The sequence below is a fragment of the Oncorhynchus mykiss genome, chromosome 11, assembly GCF_057628025.1.
Source record: "Oncorhynchus mykiss isolate SJ-2025 chromosome 11, ASM5762802v1, whole genome shotgun sequence".
In the NCBI taxonomy this organism is placed as follows: domain Eukaryota; kingdom Metazoa; phylum Chordata; class Actinopteri; order Salmoniformes; family Salmonidae; genus Oncorhynchus; species Oncorhynchus mykiss.
The window spans coordinates 75,082,501-75,107,841 of NC_143032.1; the positions used below are offsets into that span (position 1 = coordinate 75,082,501).

The window sequence follows — 25,341 nt, forward strand, 5'->3', positions numbered from 1 at the left end:
GAGCTTAAAGTGGGTCAAATAGTCTGGACAACCTAAGGTCACTTCTCCCAGGGAATCCAAAGAAATACTAAAAATAGCGTTTAGTGCGTTTACATTCACTGGAAAGAATGTGCAATGTGTAGTGTACTATCAGTACAAAGAGTCTTGAGTTCTCACTGACCACATGGCCTGAGCAGGAACATGATCTGGGCCTTAGTTAAAGGCTACACGTAGGGCCCAGAGTTGTCCCTGGTCAGGCTGATGTGATCAGGAAATGTCCTAGTGATCTAGAGTACCACTGAGACTCTTTGGCTCTTCTGTTGCTGTATGCAACACTGGGCTCTCACAGCGATGTTCGTGTTTGGGTTTTCAGTGGGAAATGAAAATGCATGATGCATTAACATCATTGCCGGTAGTCTGTAATTACATTGGTTGGCTCTCATTACAAATAAGCGGTAATGTTCCATTCATTAAAAAAAAACATGTTGTTCTTTGCATATTTTTAAAGTTTTAAAAAATTAAGTATTTAAAGTTTCATGAAGGGATTAATTGAACATTTATTTCACCACATGGAAAATATTTTAGTGAAGGAAAGCCCCATGATTAACAGATTACTACTGTACAGTAGTCCAACTGTACGTGGTTCTACCACAACGTAAAACTAACCACTGGGAGTCAGTTCAACTTTGCAGTGGCTCTCCTGCCTTCCAAACGCAGTGCTGACGAAACAAAGGGTCTTTATGAAGTGTGTAGATGGAACCCTCTCCCTGCATTTCCCCCTCTTCCTGAACTCACACTGCTTCACTCCAACGACATGGAGGCTGAGAATGGCCCCCCTCTTTCATCTCAATCCTTCTCTCTCATCTCACTCACTCCTTCTCTCCTTTCCCTCTTTCTGCAGGGCGAGCAAGGGGCAGACGGAAGCCCAGGGGCCAAAGGTTATCCTGGCAGGCAGGTGCAGTAAATCTAGTGTCGCGGTGCTGGTAAAGCAGGGCTACACACACCATACAGTACATTAACAGCTGTAAGAAAGAGAGAGGTGCTAGCTAAGGCTAAGCTAAGCAGGGCTACACACACCATACAGTACATTAACAGCTGTAAGAAAGAGAGAGGTGCTAGCTAAGGCTAAGCTAAGCAGGGCTACACACACCATACAGTACATTACCAGCTGTAAGAAAGAGAGAGGTGTTAGCTAAGGCTAAGATAAGCAGGGCTACAGTACACACAGTAAACACACTCATGTCTAGTGTTCCGGTGCTGGATAAAGCTAAGCGGGGCTACAGTACACACACCAAACACACTCCGCTCATAAGAGGCTAGAGTGAGGGATTGGGAGTGTAAACACTCTGGACGAGGTGGGCAGAGAGAATGAAAGGGTCTTTGAAAGAGCTGCAACACTGTAAGACTGTCAAAAGCACCTGTGGCAGGATTAGGGATATGATTCTTTGGTTTGCTGCCCCTGGATTTGCCATAGGCTTTTACTTAGTAGTCAATACCTTGACTGATCATGGAAATGCAATCAATCTGTGACTAACGTAGCTGCTCCTCCCATGGAATACGTTTCCTTAGGAGTCTTTAGGAGCTCACACTGTGAGTTTCATGCAGCGCTGCCACTTCTGGGAATATCATTTGAATACGTTTTTAAAAGTCTCTCATTGCCGAGTAGTATGTGGGTTTCTCCACGAGGTAAAACATGCTTCCTCCCTGCTGTCCAGAACGCACGTTTGTAACGCCGCCTACACACACGCACAGCTGCAGAATCACTCATAGCTCGGCTTGTTAGAAAATGTTTATGTTAGCTTAGAGTTCAGACCTGGGGCGGAGTGTTTTGTCTATGTATCTTTAGTGCTCTTACCCTGTCATTGTTGTAACTCCCCAGATATATATACACACACACACACACACACACACACACACACACACACACACACACACACACACACACACACACACACACTGTTGTAACTCCCTAGCTAGACACGCACTTCAGACACCCACACACTTCAGACTGATGGATTAGGTTTTAGCACCCCCTACCAACTGTGGACTGTGAATCACTGGCTACAGTGAAGAGTTGAGAAAGTGTGAATCACTCGACCAGCTGGTCTCCTGAGGAGTTGAGACAGTGTGAATCACAGGACCAGTTGAGACAGTGTGAATCACAGGACCAGTTGAGACAGTGTGAATCACAGGACCAGTTGAGACAGTGTGAATCACAGGACCAGTTGAGACAGTGTGAATCACTAGACCAGTTGAGACAGTGTGAATCACTGGACCAGTTGAGACAGTGTGAATCACTGGACCAGCTGGTCTCCTGAGGAGTTGAGACAGTGTGAATCACAGGACCAGTTGAGACAGAGTGAATCACTGGACCAGTTGAGACAGTGCAAATAGAGCCCATGTATGTTCATTAAGATCTTCTCAACTTCAAGATTACCTAATGGAGATGTTCTGAGTCCCAAACAAGACTGTCCCTCCACTAATCTGCATGCCTGTAAACACATGTTGGAAATATTCAGCCAAATTGAATAATCGTCAGTTAGTTATGATAGCACTATGTGAAAGCATAGTGAAGCACTAATCACAATTTGGGTCCAATCCACTTACAATTCTATCTGTTTTATGGACATTACACATTTAATATATTGTATGCATAATGAAATTCATTACGTAAATCCATTTGTAATGTAATTTGTTATGCTGTGCTCTGTAGGGTTTACCTGGGCCTGTTGGCATTATGGGGCCTAAAGGAGTCCGGGTGAGTCATCTAAAAAATGGCATTAACAAAGTACTATCTCTGTTCTGTATAGGGTTGTTAATCAGTTGTCAAGATACTATATAACTTGACTGTGCTGTTTGTTCTGTTTTGAGTGTTTCTGTCTGATAAATGTGACAGATACAGAGCATCTGGAAAGTATTCAGACCCCTTGACTTTTTCCACATTTTGTTGCGTTTCAGGCTAATTCTAAAAAATGTTTTTATTTTTTTTATTATCTCATCAATTACACACAATACCCCACAATGACAAAGCAAATACATGTTTGCAAATGTATACAAAATTAAAAACTTAAATATATCACATTTAAGTATTCACACCCTTTGCTCAGTACTTTGTTGAAGCACTTTTGGCAGTCTTCTTGGGTATGACGCTACAAGTTTGGCACACCTGTATTTGGGGAGTTTCTCCCATTCTTCTCTGCAGATCCTTTCATGCTCTGTCAGGTTGGATGGGGAGCGTCGCTGCACAGCTATTTTCAGGTCTCTCCAGAGATGTTCGATCAGGTTCAAGTCCGGGCTCTGGCTAGGTCACTCAAGGACATTCAGAGACTTGTCCCAAAGCCACTCCTGCCTTGTCTTGGCTGTGTGCTTAGGGTCGTTGTCCTGTTGGAAGGTGAACCTTGCCTCAGTCTGAGGTCCTGAGCTTTCTGGAGCAGGTTTTCATCAAGGACCTCTCTGTAATTTGCTCTGTTCATCTTTTCCTTGATCCTGACTAGTCTCTAAGTCGCTGCCGCAGAAAAACTTCCCCACAGCATGATGCAGCCACCACCATGCTTCACCGTAGGGATGGTATCAGGTTACCTCCAGATATGACACTTGGCATTCAGGCCAAAGAGTTCAATCTTGGTTTCATCAGACCAGAGAATCTTATTTCTCATGGTCTGGGAGTCCTTTACGTGCCTTTTGGCGAACTCCAAGAGGGCTGTCACTCTACCATAAAGGCCTGATAGGTTGAGTGCTGCAGAGATGGTTGTCCTTCTGGAAGGTTCTCCCATCTCCACCTAGGAACTCTGCAGCTCTGTCAGAGTGACCATTGAGTTCATTGTCACTTCCCTGACCAAGGCCCTTCTCCCCCAATTGCTCAGTTTGGCTAGACGGCTAGCTCTAGGAAGTGTACCCTTTTGGTACCCTTCCTCAGATCTGTGCCTCAACACAAACCTGTCTTGGAGCTCTACGGACAATTCCTTCGACCTCATGGCTTGGTTTTTGCTCTGCCATGCACTGTCAACTGTGGGACCTTATATGGAGAGGTGTGTGCATTTCTAAATAATGTCTAATCAGCTAAATTTACCACAAGTGGACTCCAATCAAGTTGGAGAAACATCTTAAGGGTGATCAATGGAAACAGGATGCACCTCAGCTCAATTTCAGCTGTCATGGTTTTGGGTGTCAAGGCTCTGAATACTTATGTAAATAAGGGATTCATGTTTTTTTATTTTGAATACAAAAATTTCTAAAAAGCCTGTTTTCACTTTGTATTTATGGGATATTGTGTGTAGATTGATGATTTAAAAAAATGTTTAATCCATTTTAGAATAATGATGTAACTAAAAACACAATGGGTCTGAATTCTTCCTGAATGCACTGTATTTGTTTTATAGAATGATATGTACCGAATGAACCTTACTGAATATTCACTGTTTGATATGATTTCTATCATGTTCTATTTACTTCCTGTATAAATCCACTGCCAATACAGTCATATCATTGAAATATGTTTAGAAAATTCTTTATGACTTCTGTCAAGGTCAGAGAGCATCACTGTCAACCAGGGTGCCTGCCCAAGGCATATTAAAACACAGTATGGTTTTTTGCAGACAAAGAGTAAGACCACACAGTCCCATTCTCTGTTTGCACAGTACAGTACACCCTACTCTAAAGATGACTTTGTTCCAGAGGTCTCTAGCCACTTGCTGTGTTAAATAAACTGTAAAAAGCATGTTAAATAAATCAACAAGTCCAGAGCGGTCACATAAAAAAGCCATAACGTAAACACCATTCGTCTAAAAAGCTGGCCCTGTTAACTCACCATGATTAAAATCACAGAGCTCTTTGTGGTGATGCTGGTACAACAAGAGATTTGAGGTGCTGTAAAAGTAATTAGCTTGTGTGAAAAACTTTTCACCTGAATGTCAATTGTTGTTGCTGGTGATATTTGTTGATATTTGTTGTTGTTATTGTTGTATTTGTTGTTGCTAGTATAGTACCAACAGCGATACCACCCTGCATCCTTCTGCTGACTTTCATCTGAAGACCAACATGGTCCTGTTGACTCTTGAATGTATTTTTTCCCTTTGATCATCTCTTGTCCTCCAGTTCCCATATGCCTCCCTCTCCCCCTCCTCTCCCCCTTCTCTCTCCCTCCTCTAGCCCTCCTCTCTCCCTCCTCTCTCCCTCCTCTAGCCCTCCTCTCTCCCTCCTCTAGCCCTCCTCTCTCCCTCCTCTAGCCCTCCTCTAGCCCTCGTCTCTCCCTCCTCTCTCCCTCCTCTTGCCCTCCTCTAGCCCTCCTCTCTCCCTCCTCTCTCCCTCCTCTAACCCTCCTCTCTCCCTCCTCTAGCCATCCTCTCTCCCTCCTCTAGGCCTCCTCTAGCCCTCCTCTCTACCTCCTCTCTCCCTCCTCTAGACCTCCTCTCCCTCCTCTAGCCCTCCTCTCTCCCTCCTCTCTCCCTCCTCTAGCCCTCCTCCCTCCCTCCTCTCTCCCTCATCCCTCCCTCCTCTAGCCCTCCTCCCTCCCTCTAGCCCCCCTCCCTCCTCTAGCCCTCTTCCCTTCCTCCTCTAGCCCTCCTCCCTCCCTCCCTCTAGCCCACTTCTAGCCCTCCTCTCTCGCTCCTCCCTCCCTCCTCTAGCCCTCCTCCCTCCCTCCTCTAGCCCTCCTCCCTCCCTCATCTAGCCCTCCTCTCTCCCTCCCTCTAGCCCACTTCTAGCCCTCCTCTCTCGCTCCTCCCTCCCTCCTCTAGCCCTCTTCCCTTCCTCCTCTAGCCCTCCTCCCTCCCTCCCTCTAGCCCACTTCTAGCCCTCCTCTCTCGCTCCTCCCTCCCTCCTCTAGCCCTCCTCCCTCCCTCCTCTAGCCCTCCTTGAGCCCTCCTCTAGCCCTCCTCCTTCCCTCCTCTCTCCCTCCTCCCTCCCTCATCTAGCCCTCCTCTCTCCCTCCCTCCCTCCTCTCTCCCTTCTCTAGCCCTCCCTCCCTCCCTCCCTCCCTCCCTCCCTCCCTCCCTCCCTCCCTCCCTCCCTCCCTCCCTCCCTCCCTCCCTCCCTCCCTCCCTCCCTCCCTCCCTCCCTCCCTCCCTCCCTCCCTCCCTCCCTCCCTCCCCCCCTCCCTCTAGCCCTCCTCTCTTGCCCCTCCCTCCTCTAGCCCTCCTCTAGCTCTCCTCCCTCCCTCTAGCCCCCTCTAGCCCTCCTCCTTCCCTCCTCTCTCCCTCCTCCCTCCCTCATCTAGCCCTCCTCTCTCCCTCCTCCCTCCCTCATCTAGCCCTCCTCGAGCCCTCCTCTAGCCCTCCTCCTTCCCTCCTCTAGCCCTCCTCCCTCCCTCCTCCCTCCCTCCTCTAGCCCTCTCTCCCTCCTTCCTCCCTCATCTAGCCCTCCTCGAGCCCTCCTCTAGCCCTCCATCAGTAAGCAGCCACCCTGGAATCATCAGAGATCCCTGACGTGAGGGTATGTGCCCTTGGACTACATCGTGGAAGGCAGCACCATGCAGTCCATGGGCATATACACTTGCCTCAAGGCTTTGTTCTTCACGAAGAGCCCCACCCCTGTGGCCAACAGAATCTCACCAAAAAGGAATAAAGCCACACTGATGTGATGAAACCAAAGAAGAGAGTTATAGAAATGTAATTGATCTCCTTTTTGTCCCTCATCCCTCTATTCTCCTCACCCCACTCTCTTCCCCCACCTCCTTCTTCACTATCCATTTCTTTATCTGTCTCCTCTCCTCTGCTTTATTCCATGACCGTTATTTCACTTCCTCCCTCCCTTCCATCTCTCTCTGCTCTCCCCTGTCCTCCCACTCTCCTTATCCTCTTCCTGTCACCTATACCCCTTTATCCCACCAATATTTCTGCAGGGTTTCATAGGAATCCCTGGTGTTTTTGGCCTTCCTGGACCTGATGGTGAGAGAGTAAGTAGTCCAGAATAGAAATATGAAAATGAATAACTATACAATAACCTTTCTACCTCTTTGAATTACTTGTTTGGTGCATTACTGACACTAAAAAGAGACCACCTCTCTTAGTCCTATGGGAGGGGTACACAGTAGCTAAAAACCCTCCTGTGGGCATTATTATCAGTCAGGATGATCAGATCTAACCCTTAGTGAGTTTAAATGATTGTGAAATAGAGGTGCTTACACTGGATGAAATGCTAGTAGTAAGATGACTGGAGTCATCCCCCAATACAGGATCAAGTGCTGGTGGAATTCCAGCCTTCCCTACTGTTTGGATAATAGTCAGGAGATGGGCTAACACTAAGTGCTGCTTTGGAATGGCCTGACGAAGACTCATTTTCCCAGAACCCCCCCCAGGCCACTGGAGTAGAATTGTAGGCTATATTAGAGAGTATTTTTGGACATGCTTGCACTAGCTTACATTTGATACAGTATGTGTATTGGTTCTAGTAGGCTACCTTAAATAAACATTCATAATCTGCTTGTAAAATAAATATGACATTATTATTGACATTTACCTCTTCTTTTGCTGTTCCCCTCCTCTCTTCTTTCTTTTCCCATCCTTCTCTCTTCCTCTACTTCCTCAGGGAATCCCTGGTGTTCATGGGAAGAAGGGCAAGATGGGTAGGCCGGTAAAGATTTCTCTCAACATACCTTTTTATAGAGAATGCAATAATACCATGAAATCATCTTTTCCTTTTTTTCCCTTCTGTCATACCTTAAAGGTCAATTCCACCACTTTTCAACCTAATTTTCATTATCTCCAGCACAATACCAGTGTCAACATATGTAAAAACAGATGGATTTTTATGTTTTGTAGGGAAAAAATCTAAAGTTTAAAAGTTCACCAAAAGTTAAAGCGGTGACGCGGGGAGCAGGAAAGTACCCTCCCTTGGTCCAGGAACATGTTGCAGGTTGAAACTCACCGACCATAGAAACTGTTTTCACATGGGTAGATACCGGTTTGGTGCTGGAGATGATGAATATGAGGTTGAAAAGTGGCAGAATTGCCCTTTAAAGATACAGCTAGGGTAATTTAGTGAGTATGGCATGGCTATTATTCAGAGGAACAGTCTTGAGCGCGTATGGGGGCCTCTTGGCTTTAACCATACATCAGTGATACATGTTGTGGTAGCCTCCACACAACCACAGTGGAAGACTGTTGAAGACTGTTGTCTTTTCACTCTTGAGATGGCTGGCTACACCTTGAGCCTCGAGTCTGTCTGCATATTTCCACTAGTCTATACAATATATCATTTAGAATAGGATGAGATATCAACGGACTACAACTAGGACACTATTGGCAACTATCCCATTGATTATACACTGAGTTTGCAAAACATTAAGAACATGACATGCTCTTTCCATGATGTTGTCTGAACAGGTGAATCCAGGTTAAAGCTATGATTCCTTATTGATTTCATTTCTTAAATCCTCTTCAATCCGTGTAGATGAAGGGGAGGAGACAGATTAAATAAGCGTTTATAAGCCTTGAGACAATTGAGACATTGATTGTGTCTGTGTTATTCGAAAGTCTATTACATTGGCCAATAGAAGCCTTTTACATTGGACTATAACAAAGCCTTTTACATTGGACTATAACAAAGCCTTTTACATTGGAACAATGTTTAGTGCAGTGGAGGAACTTTTGGTTTTGGAATTCCAGCCCAGCTAGTCACAGACCAGGGAAGTATTTTCATTGGCGCCTGCATGGGGATTTCCAATTCTCCCATCAACATATTGAGATGTGCTTACATGGAAAATCCTGATGTTCCAAATGACTTATGTAATAGAGATTTTTTCCCAAGCACAGTTTTACAATGTTACATGGTGAAGTGGGTTATTAAGCTGACGATGGTCAGTGAACGACAATTGAAGCTGGCACAGACTATAAATAGCTGTTGAGGTAGCCTCGCTGTTAAGAGCATTTGGCCAGTAACCAAAAGGTAGGTTAGGTGGAAAATCTGTTGATGTGCCCTTGAGTAAGGCACTTAACCCTAATTGCTCCTGTAAATCACTCTGGATAAGAGTGTCTGCTCAATTAGTAAGATGTCATTTTTTTTAATGAGGAGAGTGCAACTTTAGCATTTGATGACGGCATCTCTCTGTGTCTTTGTTTCTGTGGTGCCGTACCAGCCCTTCTCCTTCTCATCTTCAGGAGCTACTTTTTCTTCCTTACATTGAGTCGTCTAAACATTCTGTGTGTTCACAGTTACTAGCGTAATGTTCTCTGAGTGGCACTTGCATATGACAGAGCTAATCTAATCTGGGATCAGACATATTACCTTTCCAGCAGATGTCGTACTACCTGCAATCTTTCAAGTACCATCTTTGAGTTAAAACAACTCAAGAGCTGCGGAGTAGCTATGTTTTAGTTTAAACCAACACTATTATAATGTTTGGGTAAAAGCGCCATTTTGCACATTTTCGAAGGCATCACATTGCAGCAATTACCAATGTATGACTTTCCCCAGATGTTTAACTAATGCTTAACTCAACACTCTGCCTGCCACACACATTCCATCCTTCTGAATAATATCTCCTGCAATAGAAACGGCTGGTAATATCACCATCGCTTCATCTAATATAACATTTTCCATCCTCACTCTGTGGGCCTATGAGACCTCTACTACTAGTACCATTAATCATACAGGCACAGTCTATACAGTAACTACAGTAACTACAGTAGCTACAGTAGCTACAGTCTATACAGTAACTACAGTAGCTACAGTAACTACAGTCTATACAGTAACTACAGTAACTACAGTAGCTACAGTAACTACAGTAACTACAGTAACTACACTCTATACAGTAACTACAGTCTATACAGTAACCACAGTCTATACAGTAACTACAGTACTTGTATTCTGTGATGGAGAAGGGCCAAGGCTGAAGCTGAAGCTACAGCAAGGTGTTGTTGACCTTGGCATTGTGACAAGCAGCACACGTTGAGCGTGTGGCCTAGCGGAAACCTCAGCCTCCCAGAGCCTCAGTGTAGCCTATCATAGCGTCACAGCTCTTGTTCTCTGGTTTTATAATGGAACAGATGGAGCCAGGAGGAGGAGGAAAGGAAAGAGCCCAGTCAGCAGATCCCGGGCCAGCCAGTCAGTCCCCAGGCTGCTGGTTAGGGCTCCTGCCAGTGAGGCTCAGTGCAGCACGCGCACTCCCAAACATTCAGCCATGGAATTTCCTGCCGCCGCGCACGCACACAGTCTCTAGGAATAAAGAGTCCAAGGAGCTTGTTTACAGCATGCGTGCTGCTTGACGTGCTGCTTGACATGCTGCTTGACGTGCTGCTGGACGTGCTGCTTGACGTGCTGCTGGACGTGCTGCTGGACGTGCTGCTGGATGTGCTGCTGGACGTGCTGCTGGACGTGCTGCTTGACGTGCTGCTGGACGTGCTGCTTGACGTGCTGCTGGACGTGCTGCTTGACGTGCTGCTTGACGTGCTGCTCGTTTGCTTGCTTGGGGTTTATTCTGCAAACCTCTTTGACAGGGATGGAGTTTGTCTACTGAGTGCTGACATTGTGTTTTGTTTATTTTCCGCACATCCAGAAGTGCAGTGTGGGTAAACATAAAGGAGAAGTAAAGAATCAATAAATGAATACTGTAGTTACTAGAAGGGAAATTAGGTAATCACTCATTAACTAAACTCATTTAGAAGTGCATCACTATTATTTTATCTGCTGATGTGCTGAACTGAACTGTAAGCAAAACCACGCAACAAATACTGCATTGTAACCAATGTGCATGCCGTAATACTTTAGCTTTGTGTCTACTATACAGCCACACCATTATGCTTTATACTAGGAAGCCCAATATTCCAAGAACATATTCTCATGGTCAACTACTCTGGGTGTGGGAAAGTAATGGTATGTAATGATATGGTTGGCCATGCCAAGCATTATGGTTCAATACCATTATTTTTAGTACAATTGTGTTGCTTTGCAGAATGGTTGTGTTTCAATCTGTTTCTTCCATAGTGTTTAACAGGGGACAGAGTGATAACATGCCTACTCTCTTTGTGTTTGTGTACTCAGGGGTTTGCTGGGGACTTTGGCGAGCGGGGACCACCAGGACCAGACGGAAACCCAGTAAGTGAAACAGCAGAGATGACTGTTCCCCTGGCCATCACTTCAGACCTATGTTCAGATAATGTTTTCTTTCAAATACGTATGTTGTGCTCTATTGAGCTTAACTGGCGCAATGGAATGAATGGAATAGTCCCAAAAGTGCAAAGCTCATCCTTCTGGCACTCCAGGCAGGCTCAATCAAATGCTCAAGGTATTTGAACAACAACAAAAAGCAATTTGAGTTTCAGCCTTTATTGAAGGTATCTGTTGTTTGTTTTTAAAGTCACAGGTCTAGCCTTTTTGTGTTTGTATCTTGGTTTGGATTCAATAATTAGCCAGTGCATTATCTCCTGAAGTATACACAACAGCAATCTATTTAGAGATGTTGAATGACTCATTTACATCATTTTAGTACAGCGGTCAAGTGGGCTCAATCAGCACATAAATGGTATAAACTGCATACCCTGGCTGTTTGCTTCCAGGCACTACTTAAACTCACACACACACACACACACACACACACACACACACACACACACACACACACACACATATACACACACACACACACATACACACATACACACACACACACACTAACAGACATGGTAAATAGAAGTCACCCTTGATGAATTGAAAACAACCCCTTTTAGTTTCCCCTGTTGGGGTACGTAAACCTCCACACTGCATTTTATTTCCTTTGCTTCTTCCTGGGACCTCCTGAGGATTTCCTACTCCTGAGCCCGTAATGATTCCAGCCTGAGAGTTTGTTATATAGTTACATGCCCAGAGCATCTCGTTCTGGTCTTTGATCATGTCAGACCACAGTTATCCACATTCACAGTCATGAGGGAGGGGGCTCTGGACTCTGAGATCTGGACAATTTGTCTACTGTTTTAAATGTTGCAGTAATGTCTGTAAGATCTGTAACCTAGAGCACTCACATTGCTAACTAGTTATTATAGCAGCAGTATATACACTCTTATGCACTTCTCAGTAGCTGTATTGGTGACAACTTGGGAGAGTCAGATCACTGCATAAGTGTGTGTATCCAAGCAATGAAGCGGGTATTGTACTTCACAAGGTCAAAACGATAATCATATCTTCACTAAAGCAATTTCTTAGACCACATCCCACTCAAGTTAGTTTGACATGAGGGCATAATGTGGTTCTGAAGCTTCCTCAACTCTACCTTTCTTAACAGCTCTATGAGTGGCAACTGTGTAGAGATATTGTGATTGGCTGACCTCGACAGACCTCTTCAACACCATTTCCTGCCCTGTTGTTCCAACAGGGGAGAGGGAAGTTCCTGTTGGCTCAATAACTTCTCCTTCAGTCATAATGAAGCTAGAGGAGGAGGGAGGGGAGAAGGGGGAGGGAGGGGAGAAGGGGGAGGGAGGGGAGAAGGGGGAGGGGGCAGGAAGGCCACACTGGACTCTAACATCTATCTCCCCTTTTAGAAAAAGCTCCCCTCTTTCTCCCTCTCCCTCCGTTTCTCTCTCTCTCTCTCTTGCTCTCGCTGTCTATCTCTTTCACTCTCTCTCCCTATCAATTCAATTTCAATTTAAGGGGCTTTATTGGCATGGGAAACATATGTTTACATTGCCAAAGCAAGTGAAATAGATAATAAACAAAAGTGAAATAAACAATGCAAATGTCATATTATGTCTATATACAGTGTTGTAATGATGTGCAAATAGTTAAAGTATAAAAGAGAAAATAAATAATAGAAATATAGGTTATATTTACGATGGTGTTTGTTCTTCACTGGTTGCCCTTTTCTTGTGGCAAATCACAAATATTGCTGCTGTGATGACACACTGTGGTATTTCACCTAATAGATATGGGAGTTTATCAAAATTGGATTTGTTTTCAAATTATTTGTGGGTCTGTGTAATCTGAGGGAAATATGTGTCTCTAATATGTTCATACATTTGGCAGGAGGTTAGAAAGTGCAGGTCAGTTTCCACCTCATTTTCCTATCTCTCTCCCCCTCTCTCTCTCTCTCTCTCGCTCAATGGAACGGATATGGGCATGGCATGTAGCAGTGGGGTAATTACCGGGGACAACAAGCCCCTTTCTGTGTGTCGCACCATCTTTCATTAGCTTGGCCTGGCCCACGAGATGGGAGCTGGAGATTACACAAGCTATCAGGGGAAAACACAAACAAACCAAGGGCTGGGGTCTCTCCCCCCTCCTTCTGCCAGCAGCGTAAAGGAACACTGTGCCTCTCTTCTGCCAGCAGCGTAAAGGAACACTGTGCCTCTCTTCTGCCAGCAGCGTAAAGGAACACTGTGCCTCTCTTCTGCCAGCAGCGTAAAGGAACACTGTGCCTCTCTTCTGCCAGCAGCGTAAAGGAACACTGTGCCTCTCTTCTGCCTGTATTTGTTTAGAACAAAGCCTATAACCTTAGAAATCTGCTCTCTCTCTCTATCTCTCTATCTCTCTCTCTATCTCTCTATCTCTCTCTCTCTATCTCTCTTTCTATCTCTCTCTCTCTCTCTCTCTCTCTCTCTCTCTCTCTCTCTATCTCTCTCTCTCTCTCTCTCTATCTCTCTACCTCTCTCTCTATCTCTCTCTATCTCTCTCTCTCTCTATCTCTCTCTCTATCTCTCTCTCTCTCTCTCTCTCTCTCTCTCTCTCTCTCTATCTCTCTCTCTCTCTTTATTTCTTAGGGAGAGCTGGGAGCCCCTGGTCCTAATGGAGTTCTTGGCCTCATTGTGAGTATTTAAAGCCATGTGTACCTTCACTCTGTACTTCTCTCCAGGACACTCTGCCTGGTTTGGGGATCTCTGTGCTTCTCTCTCCAGGACACTCTGCCTGGTTTGGGGATCTCTGTGCTTCTCTCTTTAGGACACTGCTTGGTTTGGGATGTCTATGCTTCTCTCTTTAGGACACTGCTTGGTTTGGGATCTCTGTGCTTCTCTCTCCAGGACACTCTGCTTGTTTTGGGAATCTCTGTGCTTCTCTCTTCAGGACACTGCTTGGTTTGGGGATATCTTTACTTCTCTCTCCAGGACACGCTGCTTGGTTGGGGATCTCTGTGCTTCTCTCTCCAGGACACGCTGCTTGGTTTGGGGATCTCTTTCCTTCTCTCTCCAGGACACTGTGCTTGGTTTGGGATCTCTGTGCTTCTCTCTCCAGGACACTGTGCTTGGTTTGGGGATCTCTTTCCTTCTCTCTCCAGGACACGCTGCTTGGTTTGGGATCTCTGTGCTTCTCTCTCCAGGACACGCTGCTTGGTTTGGGGATCTCTTTCCTTCTCTCTCCAGGACACTGTGCTTGGTTTGGGATCTCTGTGCTTCTCTCACCAGGACACTCTGCTTGGTTTGGGATCTCTGTGCTTCTCTCTCCAGGACACTCTGCTTGGTTTGGGATCTCTGTGCTTCTCTCTCCAGGACACTCTGCTTGGTTTGGGATCTCTGTGCTTCTCTCTCCAGGACACTCTGCTTGGTTTGGGATCTCTGTGCTTCTCTCTCCAGGACACGCTGCTTGGTTTGGGGATCTCTGTACTTCTCTCTCCAGGACACTGTGCTTGGTTTGGGATCTCTATGCTTCTCTCTCCAGGGCACGCTGCTTGGTTTGGGATCTCTGTGCTTCTCTCACCAGGACACTCTGCTTGGTTTGGGGATCTCTGTACTTCTCTCTCCAGGACACTCTGCTTGGTTTGGGATCTCTGTGCTTCTCTCACCAGGACACTCTGCTTGGTTTGGGATCTCTGTGCTTCTCTCACCAGGACACTCTGCTTGGTTTGGGATCTCTGTGCTTCTCTCTCCAGGACACTGCTTGGTTTGGGATCTCTGTGCTTCTCTCTCCAGGACACTCAGCTTGGTTGGGGATCTCTGTTTATGACTTGCCTTGTTGCAATATTGTTGATGATAAACAGAGCTAAGCAGATGTCCCAAATGTTGCCATAAAGAACATAGAGCAAGAGCATTACATCATCTCACAAGCTTGTTGGGAATGTGTATGATATCGTTGTTCTACTGCAGTGTTCCAAGTCTTCTAAGTGTGTGTGTTCTGTATGTTGTTTGTGGCAGGGAGACATGGGTCCTCTAGGGATGATGGGTTTGCCAGGACCATGTGGACTCAAGGTAACTAACCTACTCCTTTACTCACTTTGACTGTAAACGCTGTTACATGATGATGTAGATGTAATCATCTCTATCGCTATGGCAATGTTATATCTGTTTACTCATCTGGTTATTCAGGGGGTACCCGGAAACCCAGGAGAACCAGGACTGAAAGGTGATAAGGTGATCTGAATACCTCATTATTAGCCTATTGTATTTAAATCAACCATGCTATCAGATAAACATGTTGCATGCAATATAGTCTCATCTACCAGCTGGCTCTCTGGGAACGAGGTGGTTACATGCTGTATAACTACCATAGACGTCTCTAGAAATCTGATTCAGGAACAGTTTGTAGACCCTCAAGCCTACTAGATGGTTTCTAACTGTATCTACTGTAGCTTATCATCAATCACTGCTAGTTTAGAGCATGGCCTTGCTATGTTCTCCATATATCACACATACTGTATGTATAAACTACTGAGAAATACGTACTTTTCTTTGTAAAAATACAGATATACACGTACTGTACTCAGCCAGATGTGCAGTGTTCCTGTGCTGTCTACAGGTCACCAGCTGACAGCCCTAGAGCTGCCTGCTGGGCATACTGGGTCTGCCTCATGCCCTCAGCTGACTGCAGTACTCATCAATAGAGTGCAGGATTTGTACTGTACTTTTAGTTTATTCCTAACTCTAACCGCTCCTATCCTCTGTCTTTCTTCAGGATGACGTTGGTCTTCCAGGGGAACAAGGAGAGAATGGATTCCAAGGTGACAAGGTATTTCACTTCCCTACTTAACAGATGGTGATGACTGTCGTCTGAGTCCCTGTATCAGGGGTTTATCCTTTCGTTTCACAGAAATGCTCTCGTTGTTTTACAGGGTATCCAGGGTTCACCAGGATTGCCAGGCATTCGAGGGAAACCAGGGCCACATGTGAGTCCATTAACCCTTATATAGGGTATGTGTACCAGGGACCATGTACAGTATATTACTAGGTTATCACTTTTGAAATGGCTAGTGATACAAAGGGTATCCAGCAAACTACAATGCTGTCTCTGTCCTAGGGGGTGACAGGTGAGCCAGGTCCTGATGGTATACCTGGCCCTCCAGGCCAAGAGGTAAGGCCCTGTGTGGACGTCAATATTACTCATGACCCAGGACTTACAGTGCCTTGCGAAGGTATTTGGCCCCCTTGAACTTTGCGACCTTTTGCCACATTTCAGGCTTCAAACATAAAGATATAAAACTGTATTTGTTTGTGAAGAATCAACAACAAGTGGGACACAATCATGAAGTGGAACGACATTTATTGGATATTTCAAACTTTTTTAACAAATCAAAAACTGAAAAATTGGGCGTGCAAAATTATTCAGCCCCTTTACTTTCAGTGCAGCAAACTCTCTCCAGAAGTTCAGTGAGTATCTCTGAATGATCCAATGTTGACCTAAATGACTAATGATGATAAATACAATCCACCTGTGTGTAATCAAGTCTCAGTATAAATGCACCTGCACTGTGATAGTCTCAGAGGTCCGTTAAAAGCGCAGAGAGCATCATGAAGAACAAGGAACACACCAGGCAGGTCCGAGATACTGTTGTGAAGAAGTTTAAAGCCGGATTTGGATACAAACAGATTTCCCAAGCTTTAAACATCCCAAGGAGCACTGTGCAAGCGATAATATTGAAATGGAAGGAGTATCAGACCACTGCAAATCTACCAAGACCTGGCCGTCCCTCTAAACTTTCAGCTCATACAAGGAGAAGACAGATCAGAGATGCAGCCAAGAGGCCCATGATCACTCTGGATGAACTGCAGAGATCTACAGCTGAGGTGGGAGACTCTGTCCATAGGACAACAATCAGTCAGTCGTATATTGCACAAATCTGGCCTTTATGGAAGAGTGGCAAGAAGAAAGCCATTTCTTAAAGATATCCATAAAAAGTGTTGTTTAAAGTTTGCCACAAGCCACCTGGGAGACACACCAAACATGTGGAAGAAGGTGCTCTGGTCAGATGAAACCAAAATTGAACTTTTTGGCAACAATGCAAAACGTTATGTTTGGCGTAAAAGCAACACAGCTGAACACACCATCCCCACTGTCAAACGTGGTGGTGGCAGCATCATGGTTTGGGCCTGCTTTTCTTCAGCAGGGACAGGGAAGATGGTTAAAATTGATGGGAAGATGGATGGAGCCAAATACAGGACCATTCTGGAAGAAAACCTGATGGAGTCTGCAAAAGACCTGAGACTGGGATGGAGATTTGTCTTCCAACAAGACAATGATCCAAAACATAAAGCAAAATCTACAATGGAATGGTTCAAAAATAAACATATCCAGGTGTTAGAATGGCCAAGTCAAAGTCCAGACCTGAATCCAATCGAGAATCTGTGGAAAGAACTGAAAACTGCTGTTCACAAATGCTCTCCATCCAACCTCACTGAGCTCGAGCTGTTTTGCAAGGAGGAATGGGAAAAAATGTCTCTCTCGATGTGCAAAACTGATAGAGACATACCCCAAGCGACTTACAGCTGTAATCGCAGCAAAAGGTGGCGCTACAAAGTATTAACTTAAGGGGGCTGAATAATTTTGCACGCCCAATTTTTCAGTTTTTGATTTGTTGAAAAAGTTTGAAATATCCAATAAATGTCGTTCCACTTCATGATTGTGTCCCACTAGTTGTTGATTCTTCACAAAAAAATACAGTTTTATATCTTTATATTTGAAGCCTGAAATGTGGCAAAAGGTCGCAAGGTTCAAGGGGGGCGAATTCTTTCGCAAGGCACTGTACCTTCTCCTTGTGATGGATAGTAGAGACCTGTTGTCTGGTTGTTCTCAGGGTTTCCCAGGAGACATCGGCCCACCAGGTCACAACGGCCCAGAGGGCCCAAAGGTCAGTAGCCTATAATGAAACTCTCACACCTATTAAGCCTTGTTTATACCTGGTGGTAACATGCGTCCTTTGTCCTGATCTTGTCCACATTCTGATGTGTCCACCGTGTAAGCATTGTGACCAGATCTTTGGGGCGAAGGTAGCCTAGTGGTTAGAGCATTGGGCCAGTAACCGAAAGGACGCTAAATCGAATCCCGGAGCTGACAAGGTAAAAATCTGTCTTTCTGCCCCTGAACAAGGCAGTTAACCCAGTGTTCCTAGGCCGTGATTGTAAATAAGAATTTGTTCTTAACTAACTCGCCTTGTTAAATAAAGGTTAAATAAATAAATAAAAATCTCCTGGTCCCTCCCTGTATGCAAATTATTTAACAGCTATTCTTTCAAAATAATATATATAATTTTTAAGATAAATGTTGATGCCATAAGTCAATGGCGCCACCTGTCAATGATATCAATGATGATTTAAATTGTTTCTCTGTCCAGATCTGTCTACAATGTGTGCCTGATCATAATCAGACCGCAATGCATGTTTTAGTTGTCTACACCTGTCTGAAAATGTGGGCACAATCAGAATGTGGACAAGATCACGAAAAAGGATGCATGTTAGAACCAGGTATAAACGTGGCTTTAATGTAGCTACTTGACATCCTCATGTGGCGTAGTTGGCAGGATCAAGTGCTTTTATTAGCAATGAGTATCTTTAGTGCTGTGAGAGGTTTAGTTGGTTTTTAGTGAATACAAAGACCAGTGGTTGGCAAGCAGCAGGTCCATGGACCTTGGAAGTCCTTTCTGGATCGCGTGGGGAACGCTGGGGACCAGTGCTGTTGGACTGCCAGGGCACCATGGACAGCAACATGGGGTCCGTACACAATCTAACGTCCTGTATCATTCTATTCAGGGGAAGCCAGGAAACAGAGGTTTACCAGGGCCCAGAGGAACAGCTGGACTAGAGGTGGGATTGTCTTTAGTTTACTACATAAAACAATGCTTGACGTATTCAGTACATGTCAAGACCCAGTCTCTCTATGTATATAGTATGTACTGTATGTAATATATATGACAGCAACGATCTAGCGTTTCCGCATAGTCCAGTGATGGTGCAAAGGGGTTTTGTCCCTGTCTTGACCCTCTGTCTCCATATTGTTTTCCAGGGCGATGAGGGGCCACTTGGACCACCTGGACCTACAGGACCGGAGGTGAGCGCTGATTGGACAGCTCAAAACCAAAACAAACAAAACAAGGAAGTCCAAAAATACAATATGGGTCACTCACCATCCCAAAGCCTGTTTCATAACCAGGAGCCTTCAGAGAGGGAAGCAATTTGCTTCAGTTGGTGTTTAAATCCAGCTGAATCACTATGATATGCTTAGCTATATACCGTTAGCTCTTGGCAGAGTTGTCACTCTATTGTGCAGAAGATCTATTTTGATATATGGCTGACTGCTTATTGTGCATTTGTGGCATGAGTTTGGTTAGTAAAACTGCTGTGCTCGGCCACATCTCCACATGGTGCTCATCTGTTATACAAAGACAACAGCCTGGGATGAGATAGGCTTATATAAAAAAACAAAGCTTTCTGGTTTTGAACCAATGAAAATAAAGCCATTCATTTCCGTCCGTAGGCAGTTAGCCCAGTTAGTAGGATTATTATGAAAACTGTCCAAATATCTGCTTTCTGCATTCATTTTTAAGATGTTACTTTTGGAGAGTGGCCATTTTGCTAAACACTGGAAGTAAATGTCAATGCTTCGTTAAAAATACTGAAAAATCAATTTATAAAACGGCTTGGAATGGCTCTCTGTTTCCCTTGCCTAATATTTTGTGAGCTTGTCCTCCACCATAGATGGACATATCCTCCATTCCTTACTCTGAATAATCCTAAACATCTGGATATCTATGAGGATAGACTATGGTTGCATCCCAAATAGCACCTCATTCCCTATATAGTGAACTACTTTTGACTAGCGCCCATAGAGCTCTGGTCTAAAGTTGTGTAGGGAATAGGGTGTCATTTGGGATGCAGGCTCTCTCCTAGATCCGGTAAACGAGCTCTGAAATTCAGACCTTTTTTCGGATTGTGTCAGTGAGTAGCCTGGCCTTGGATTCCATCATAATGCATCTTCCTACAGAGACTTCCCATTTGCATCCATTATAGACTAAATAAAGAGTTAGTCTGGAGTCGTCCCAAATGTAACAATACATGCCAATATATCACTCCAGTTAGCAGAGCTCTAATCCAGTTCAACAATAGCAGAGAATTTATCCAGTTCAACAATAGCAGAGCATTTATCTAGTTCAACAATAGCAGAGCACTAATCTAGTTCAACAACAGCAGAGCACTAATCTAGTTCAACAACAGCAGAGCACTAATCTAGTTCAACAATAGCAGAGCATTTATCCAGTTCAACAATAGCAGAGCTCTAATCCCGTTCACCAATAGCATAGCTCTAATCCAATTCAACAATAACAGAGCTCTAATCCAGTTCAACATTAGCAGAGCCCTAATCCAGTTCAACAACAGCAGAGCTCTAATCCAGTTCAACAACAGCAGAGCCCTAATCAAGTTCAACAACAGCAGATCACTATTCAAGTCCAACAACAGCAGAGCCCTAATCCAGTTCAACAGTAGCAGAGCCCTAATCCAGTTCAGCACTAGCAGAGCCCTAATCCAGTTCAACAACAGCAGATCACTAATCAAGTCCAACAACAGCAGAGCCCTAATCCAGTTCAACAGTAGCAGAGCCCTAATCCAGTTCAACAATAGCAGAGCTCCAATCCAGTTCAACAATAGCATAGCTCTAATCCAATTCAACAATAACAGAGCTCTAATCCAGTTCAACATTAGCAGAGCCCTAATCCAGTTCAACAACAGCAGAGCTCTAATCCAGTTCAACAACAGCAGAGCCCTAATCAAGTTCAACAACAGCAGATCACTAATAAAGTCCAACAACAGCAGAGCCCTAATCCAGTTCAACAACAGCAGAGCTCTAATCCAGTTCAACAACAGCAGAGCCCTAATCCAGTTCTACTCTCTCATACAGATGACTAAGCACATTAAAGAACAGAACGGCCAAACGGCCATCTCCGAAAGACAGACACCACAACTCATTGAAAATAGTGATTCAATATAACACGTTAGATCCAATGATGTTTTACTAATGCATTAGTGAGCTAAATTCTCGGTTCCATTATTGATGGATTTGGGCCTTTGAATAATATAGAGAGGGACAGTGACCTTTCTCTTCTTTGCCAGGAAAAGCCAACAAAAGTAGCACATCTTTTTCAGGCATTAATTAAAACTTTGACAATAACAGAAGACATTCCACGAAATGAGTGTGAAAGCCGAGTGCTTTGTTGGTGCTCTTAAAAACATTTTAATGTTTTTGAGTGTTGTATTGTTCTAACCCATACGTCCAATCAAAAGACAGTATAATATTCTGTCCCTAAAAGGAAAAATGTCTTGGACACAATATGCTACTGCATGACAAAGTCAACCATAATTTTCACACCATACAGTAATCCAGACACTCTTAAAGCCAGATTGGAGGAGTCCTTAGGACAGATTGTAGCTTTACAGTATATTCTGTCTGTAGGTTTGTTAGTGTGGTGGCGGGTGGGTTACGGTACTAGGACGGTTATCTTTAGGGCAGATGAGGATTCTACTGTACTGTTTGATGAGGTTCAGTACTATGGTTCATGTATGTTTTCTGTTCAGGGCAGACCTGGAAGGCAGGGATTCCCAGGGAAAACAGGTCCCGAAGGACTGAAGGTCAGATTCTATTAACGTAATGCACCATCCATCTGCCGGAGTCTATCACTCTCTCTCTATCACTCTGTCTGTTTATCACTCTCTCTCTCTATCACTCTCTCTCTCTATCACTCTCTCTCTACCACTCTCTCTCTATCACTCTCTCTCTCTATCACTCTCTCTCTCTATCACTCTCTCTCTCTATCACCCTCTCTCTCTATCACTCACTCCCTCTATCACTCTCTCACTCTCTCTCTATCACTCTCTCCCTCTGTCACTCTCTCTCTATCACTCTCAATGTCTATCACTCTCTCTCTATCACTCTCTCCCTCTATCACTCTCTCACTCTCTATCTCTCTGTCACTCTCTCACTCTCCCCCTCTCTCTCTCCCTCTCTCTCTATCACTATCTCTCCATCCATCTGCCAGTCTATCACTCTCTCTCTCTATCACTCTCTCCCTCTATCACTCTCTCTCTATCACTCTCTCCCTCTATCACTCTCTATATATCACTCTCTCCCTCTATCACTCTCTCTCGCTCTATCACTCTCTATCACTCTCTCCCTCTATCTCTCTCTCTCTATCTCTCTCCCTCTCTCAATCACTCTCTCTCTATCACTCTCTTTATCACTCTCTCTCTATCGCTATCTCTCCATCCATCTGCCAGAGTCTATCACTCTCTCTCTCTATCACTCTCTCTATCACTCTCTCTGTCTCTCTCTCTCTCAATCACTTTCTCTCTATCACTCTCTCTCTATCTCGCTCTCCTTCTATCACTCTCTCTCTCTATCACTCTCTCCCTCTATCACCCTCTCTCTCGCTATCACTCTCTCTATCTCTCTCTCTCTCATTATCACTCTCTCTCTATCACTCTCTCCCTCTATCACTCTTTCTCTCCATCACTCTCTCCCTCTATCACTCACTCTCTCTATCACTCTCTCAATCCATCTGCCAGAGTCTATCACTCTCTCTCTATCACTCTCTTTCTCTATCACTTTCTCTCTCTCTCTATCACTCTCTCTCTATCACTCTCTTTCTCTATCACTTTCTCTCTCTCTCTATCACTCTCTCTCTCTATCACTCTCTTTCTCTATCACTCTCACTCTATCACTCTCTCTCCATCCATCTGCCGGAGTCTATCACTCTCTCTCTCTATCACTCTCTCTCTATCACTCTCTCTATCACTCTCTTTGTCTATCACTCTCTGTCTCTATCACTCTCTCTCAATTAAATTAAATTAAATTCAAGGGGCTTTATTGGCATGGGAAACGTGTTAACATTGCCAAAGCAAGTGAGGCAGATAATATACAAAAGTGAAATAAACAATAAAAATGAACAGTAACCATTACACATACAGCACTCTCTCTCTCTATCACTCTCTCTCTCTCTCTTTCTCAATTCAAATCAAAACGTTTTATTGGCATGGCAAACATATGTTTACAGTGTTGCTCTCTCTCTCTCTCGCTCTCTCATTTAACTGTGTGTAAATTAGATGTCACGTTTCTATTACCAGGGGGACTGGCCTCTAACTAAGCATGTTCTCTCTGACTGATCTGAACTTTAAAAGGTTTGAATCTTTTTCTGAAATGCTAATTTGGTATTCTGCTGTAGGGCGAGACCGGAATAACTGGAGAGGTCGGAAAGCTTGGCGAGAGGGTAAAGGCTCCTCTCTCTCCTCTCTATCGCTCTCTGTTTGTTTATACTTCACTCTGTGTGTGTGTCTGTTTATGTGTGTCTGTTTGTGTGTGTGTGTGTGCGTCTTTCTCTCTCTTACTGCGTATGTCCATGCGTGTGTGTTTTGCTGTTGCTCCACTGCTCTGCAGGCCATGGTGTAAGTACAGGACTTTGACTGTGTGCTTTCCTGTGTTGGTCTCTGCAGGGGCTGATGGGTTTCATCGGCCCTGTTGGGGAGCCTGGCCTCGCAGGAGAAAAGGTTAGCTGTGTATCTTTGCGTTGGACATTACAGGAAGGCTTTTCAACTGTTGTTTCGGTCATATTGAAAGATTCAGATTTGTTATTGCTCTACTTTCCCAGTGGGCAAAGATGGTTGAAATGACGTTATTTACAAACATTTGTAAGCTGGTCAAAATTAATTATGCCATTTCAACCCGTTTTGCCTGCTGGGTTTGCTTCCTGTTGATGTCTTGTGCTTTAACTACAGATGTAGGATCTTAATTTGAACCAATTGGCTACAGAAAGAAAATAATCTTGCAGCAACAGGAAATGTGAATTATTAAGTGCATTATAATAATAATTTGGTGGGTGCTTATATTTGTCCTATTTCACACGTGCAACAAGTGTGTATTAAAACACGTATGAATTGGCAATGTATTTTTTTGCATATCCCACTGAGACACCATCGGATAGTGGGGTCACAGCCAGGGTCTGCCATTATCAACGGCGAACCGTGAGCAATTAGGGTTAAGTGCCTTGCTCAAGGGCACATCAACAGATTTTTGTCAGTTCGGAGATTCAAACTAGAGTCCAACGCTCTAACCACTAGGCTACCTGCCGCCCTGCTAACTATATTCCCATGGCATCATCATTTTTTAAACCTTTTTTGTGACCTGACCATAACTAACTACAGGGAAAACTCCTGGTCCTACTTATGTGATGCAGGGTCCTCATAGCCGTGTTGGTTTTCCCAGGGGGACGGTGGGGAGATGGGATTGCCTGGACCGCCAGAGGAAACAAACGCAGCTAATAATAAACTAAACTACAGTGCTATATGTTTTTTCAGGGGGACCGTGGGGAGATGGGATTGCCTGGACCGCCAGGGGAAAAGGGGGCGATGGTAAGGAGTAAGTCTGGACCCCGTCTCTATTCCCAGGGGCATTCAACGCTATATGGGTAGGACAGGATGTCATTTGGGGGCTTGGAGATGAGCAATGTGGCACTAAGACAGGTAACCTTCTGACTGAGAAAGAGATATGTATAGCTTGTACATCTTGTACGAAATTACGTTTTTGTTAGTCATACTGTCAGTCAGCTCAACTTCATGTTGGGATGCACTGTAGCGAGGATAGCATTTATGTAGTACATAAATGTGCAGAAGTTTCCAAATGAATAATTTTTATATCTCTTCTTGGTCTCTCAACTCATTACCTAGTATTGTAAATGCTTCACACAGCAGCAAACAGCTGGAAGCCCCATATTGTTTGCATCTACATTATCTTCTCAGCATATTGACTCAAGATGTTCATTGTATAACAACACAGTGCTGCAGCTATTGAGAAGCGATAGAGTAAGGCAGATACAGTTATGTCAGATCTCACTACACTCTTACAAAAAAGGGTTCCAGAAGAGTTTTTTGGCTGTCCCCAAGGGAGAACCCTTTTTGGTTCCAGATAGAACTATGCTGGGTTCCATGTAGAACCCTCTAGGGAAAGGATTCTACATGGAACTCAAAGGTTCTACCTGGAACCAAAAAGGGTTCTTCAAAGGATTTTCCTATGGGGACAGCCGGAAAACTATTTTAGGTTCTAGATAGCACTTTTTTCCCCCTAAGCGCGTACCTAAACTAACAAACTGTTCAGTCAGCCATGTCTTACAGTCTAAAAATACAGCTAACAATTGTCAATAGTCATCAGTTCACTGTCAGTATTAGAGTATGTTAGAAAGGGGTTTTAAATGGGTTT

At 44.4% G+C, this 25,341-nt stretch overlaps 1 protein-coding gene across 7 annotated transcripts in view; it reads left to right on the forward strand.

Moving 5' to 3' along the window:
* Window positions 1-25,341, forward strand: part of LOC110535110 (uncharacterized) — a 92,908-nt gene that overhangs the window by 42,845 nt on the left and 24,722 nt on the right. For 2 of the 7 annotated variants that reach the window (XR_016484696.1, XM_036936284.2), the window contains 18 exons: window positions 881-934; window positions 2,693-2,737; window positions 6,818-6,871; window positions 7,504-7,548; window positions 10,957-11,010; window positions 13,665-13,709; window positions 15,030-15,083; window positions 15,201-15,245; window positions 15,787-15,840; window positions 15,944-15,997; window positions 16,129-16,182; window positions 17,903-17,956; window positions 18,855-18,908; window positions 19,108-19,152; window positions 21,672-21,725; window positions 23,315-23,359; window positions 23,583-23,636; window positions 24,444-24,497. Coding sequence is in view for 5 of the 7 variants with exons in the window: in XM_036936284.2 (XP_036792179.2) it covers window positions 881-934; window positions 2,693-2,737; window positions 6,818-6,871; window positions 7,504-7,548; window positions 10,957-11,010; window positions 13,665-13,709; window positions 15,030-15,083; window positions 15,201-15,245; window positions 15,787-15,840; window positions 15,944-15,997; window positions 16,129-16,182; window positions 17,903-17,956; window positions 18,855-18,908; window positions 19,108-19,152; window positions 21,672-21,725; window positions 23,315-23,359; window positions 23,583-23,636; window positions 24,444-24,497 (918 nt within the window). In the remaining 2 variants the exon portion in view is untranslated. Of the gene's footprint in view, window positions 1-880; window positions 935-2,692; window positions 2,738-6,486; window positions 6,585-6,817; window positions 6,872-7,503; window positions 7,549-10,956; window positions 11,011-13,664; window positions 13,710-15,029; window positions 15,084-15,200; window positions 15,246-15,786; window positions 15,841-15,943; window positions 15,998-16,128; window positions 16,183-17,902; window positions 17,957-18,854; window positions 18,909-19,107; window positions 19,153-21,671; window positions 21,726-23,314; window positions 23,360-23,582; window positions 23,637-24,443; window positions 24,498-25,341 lie in introns of those variants that run through there. The other 5 variants (XR_016484697.1, XM_090191118.1, XM_090191120.1 and 2 more) reach the window with 5 other exon arrangements.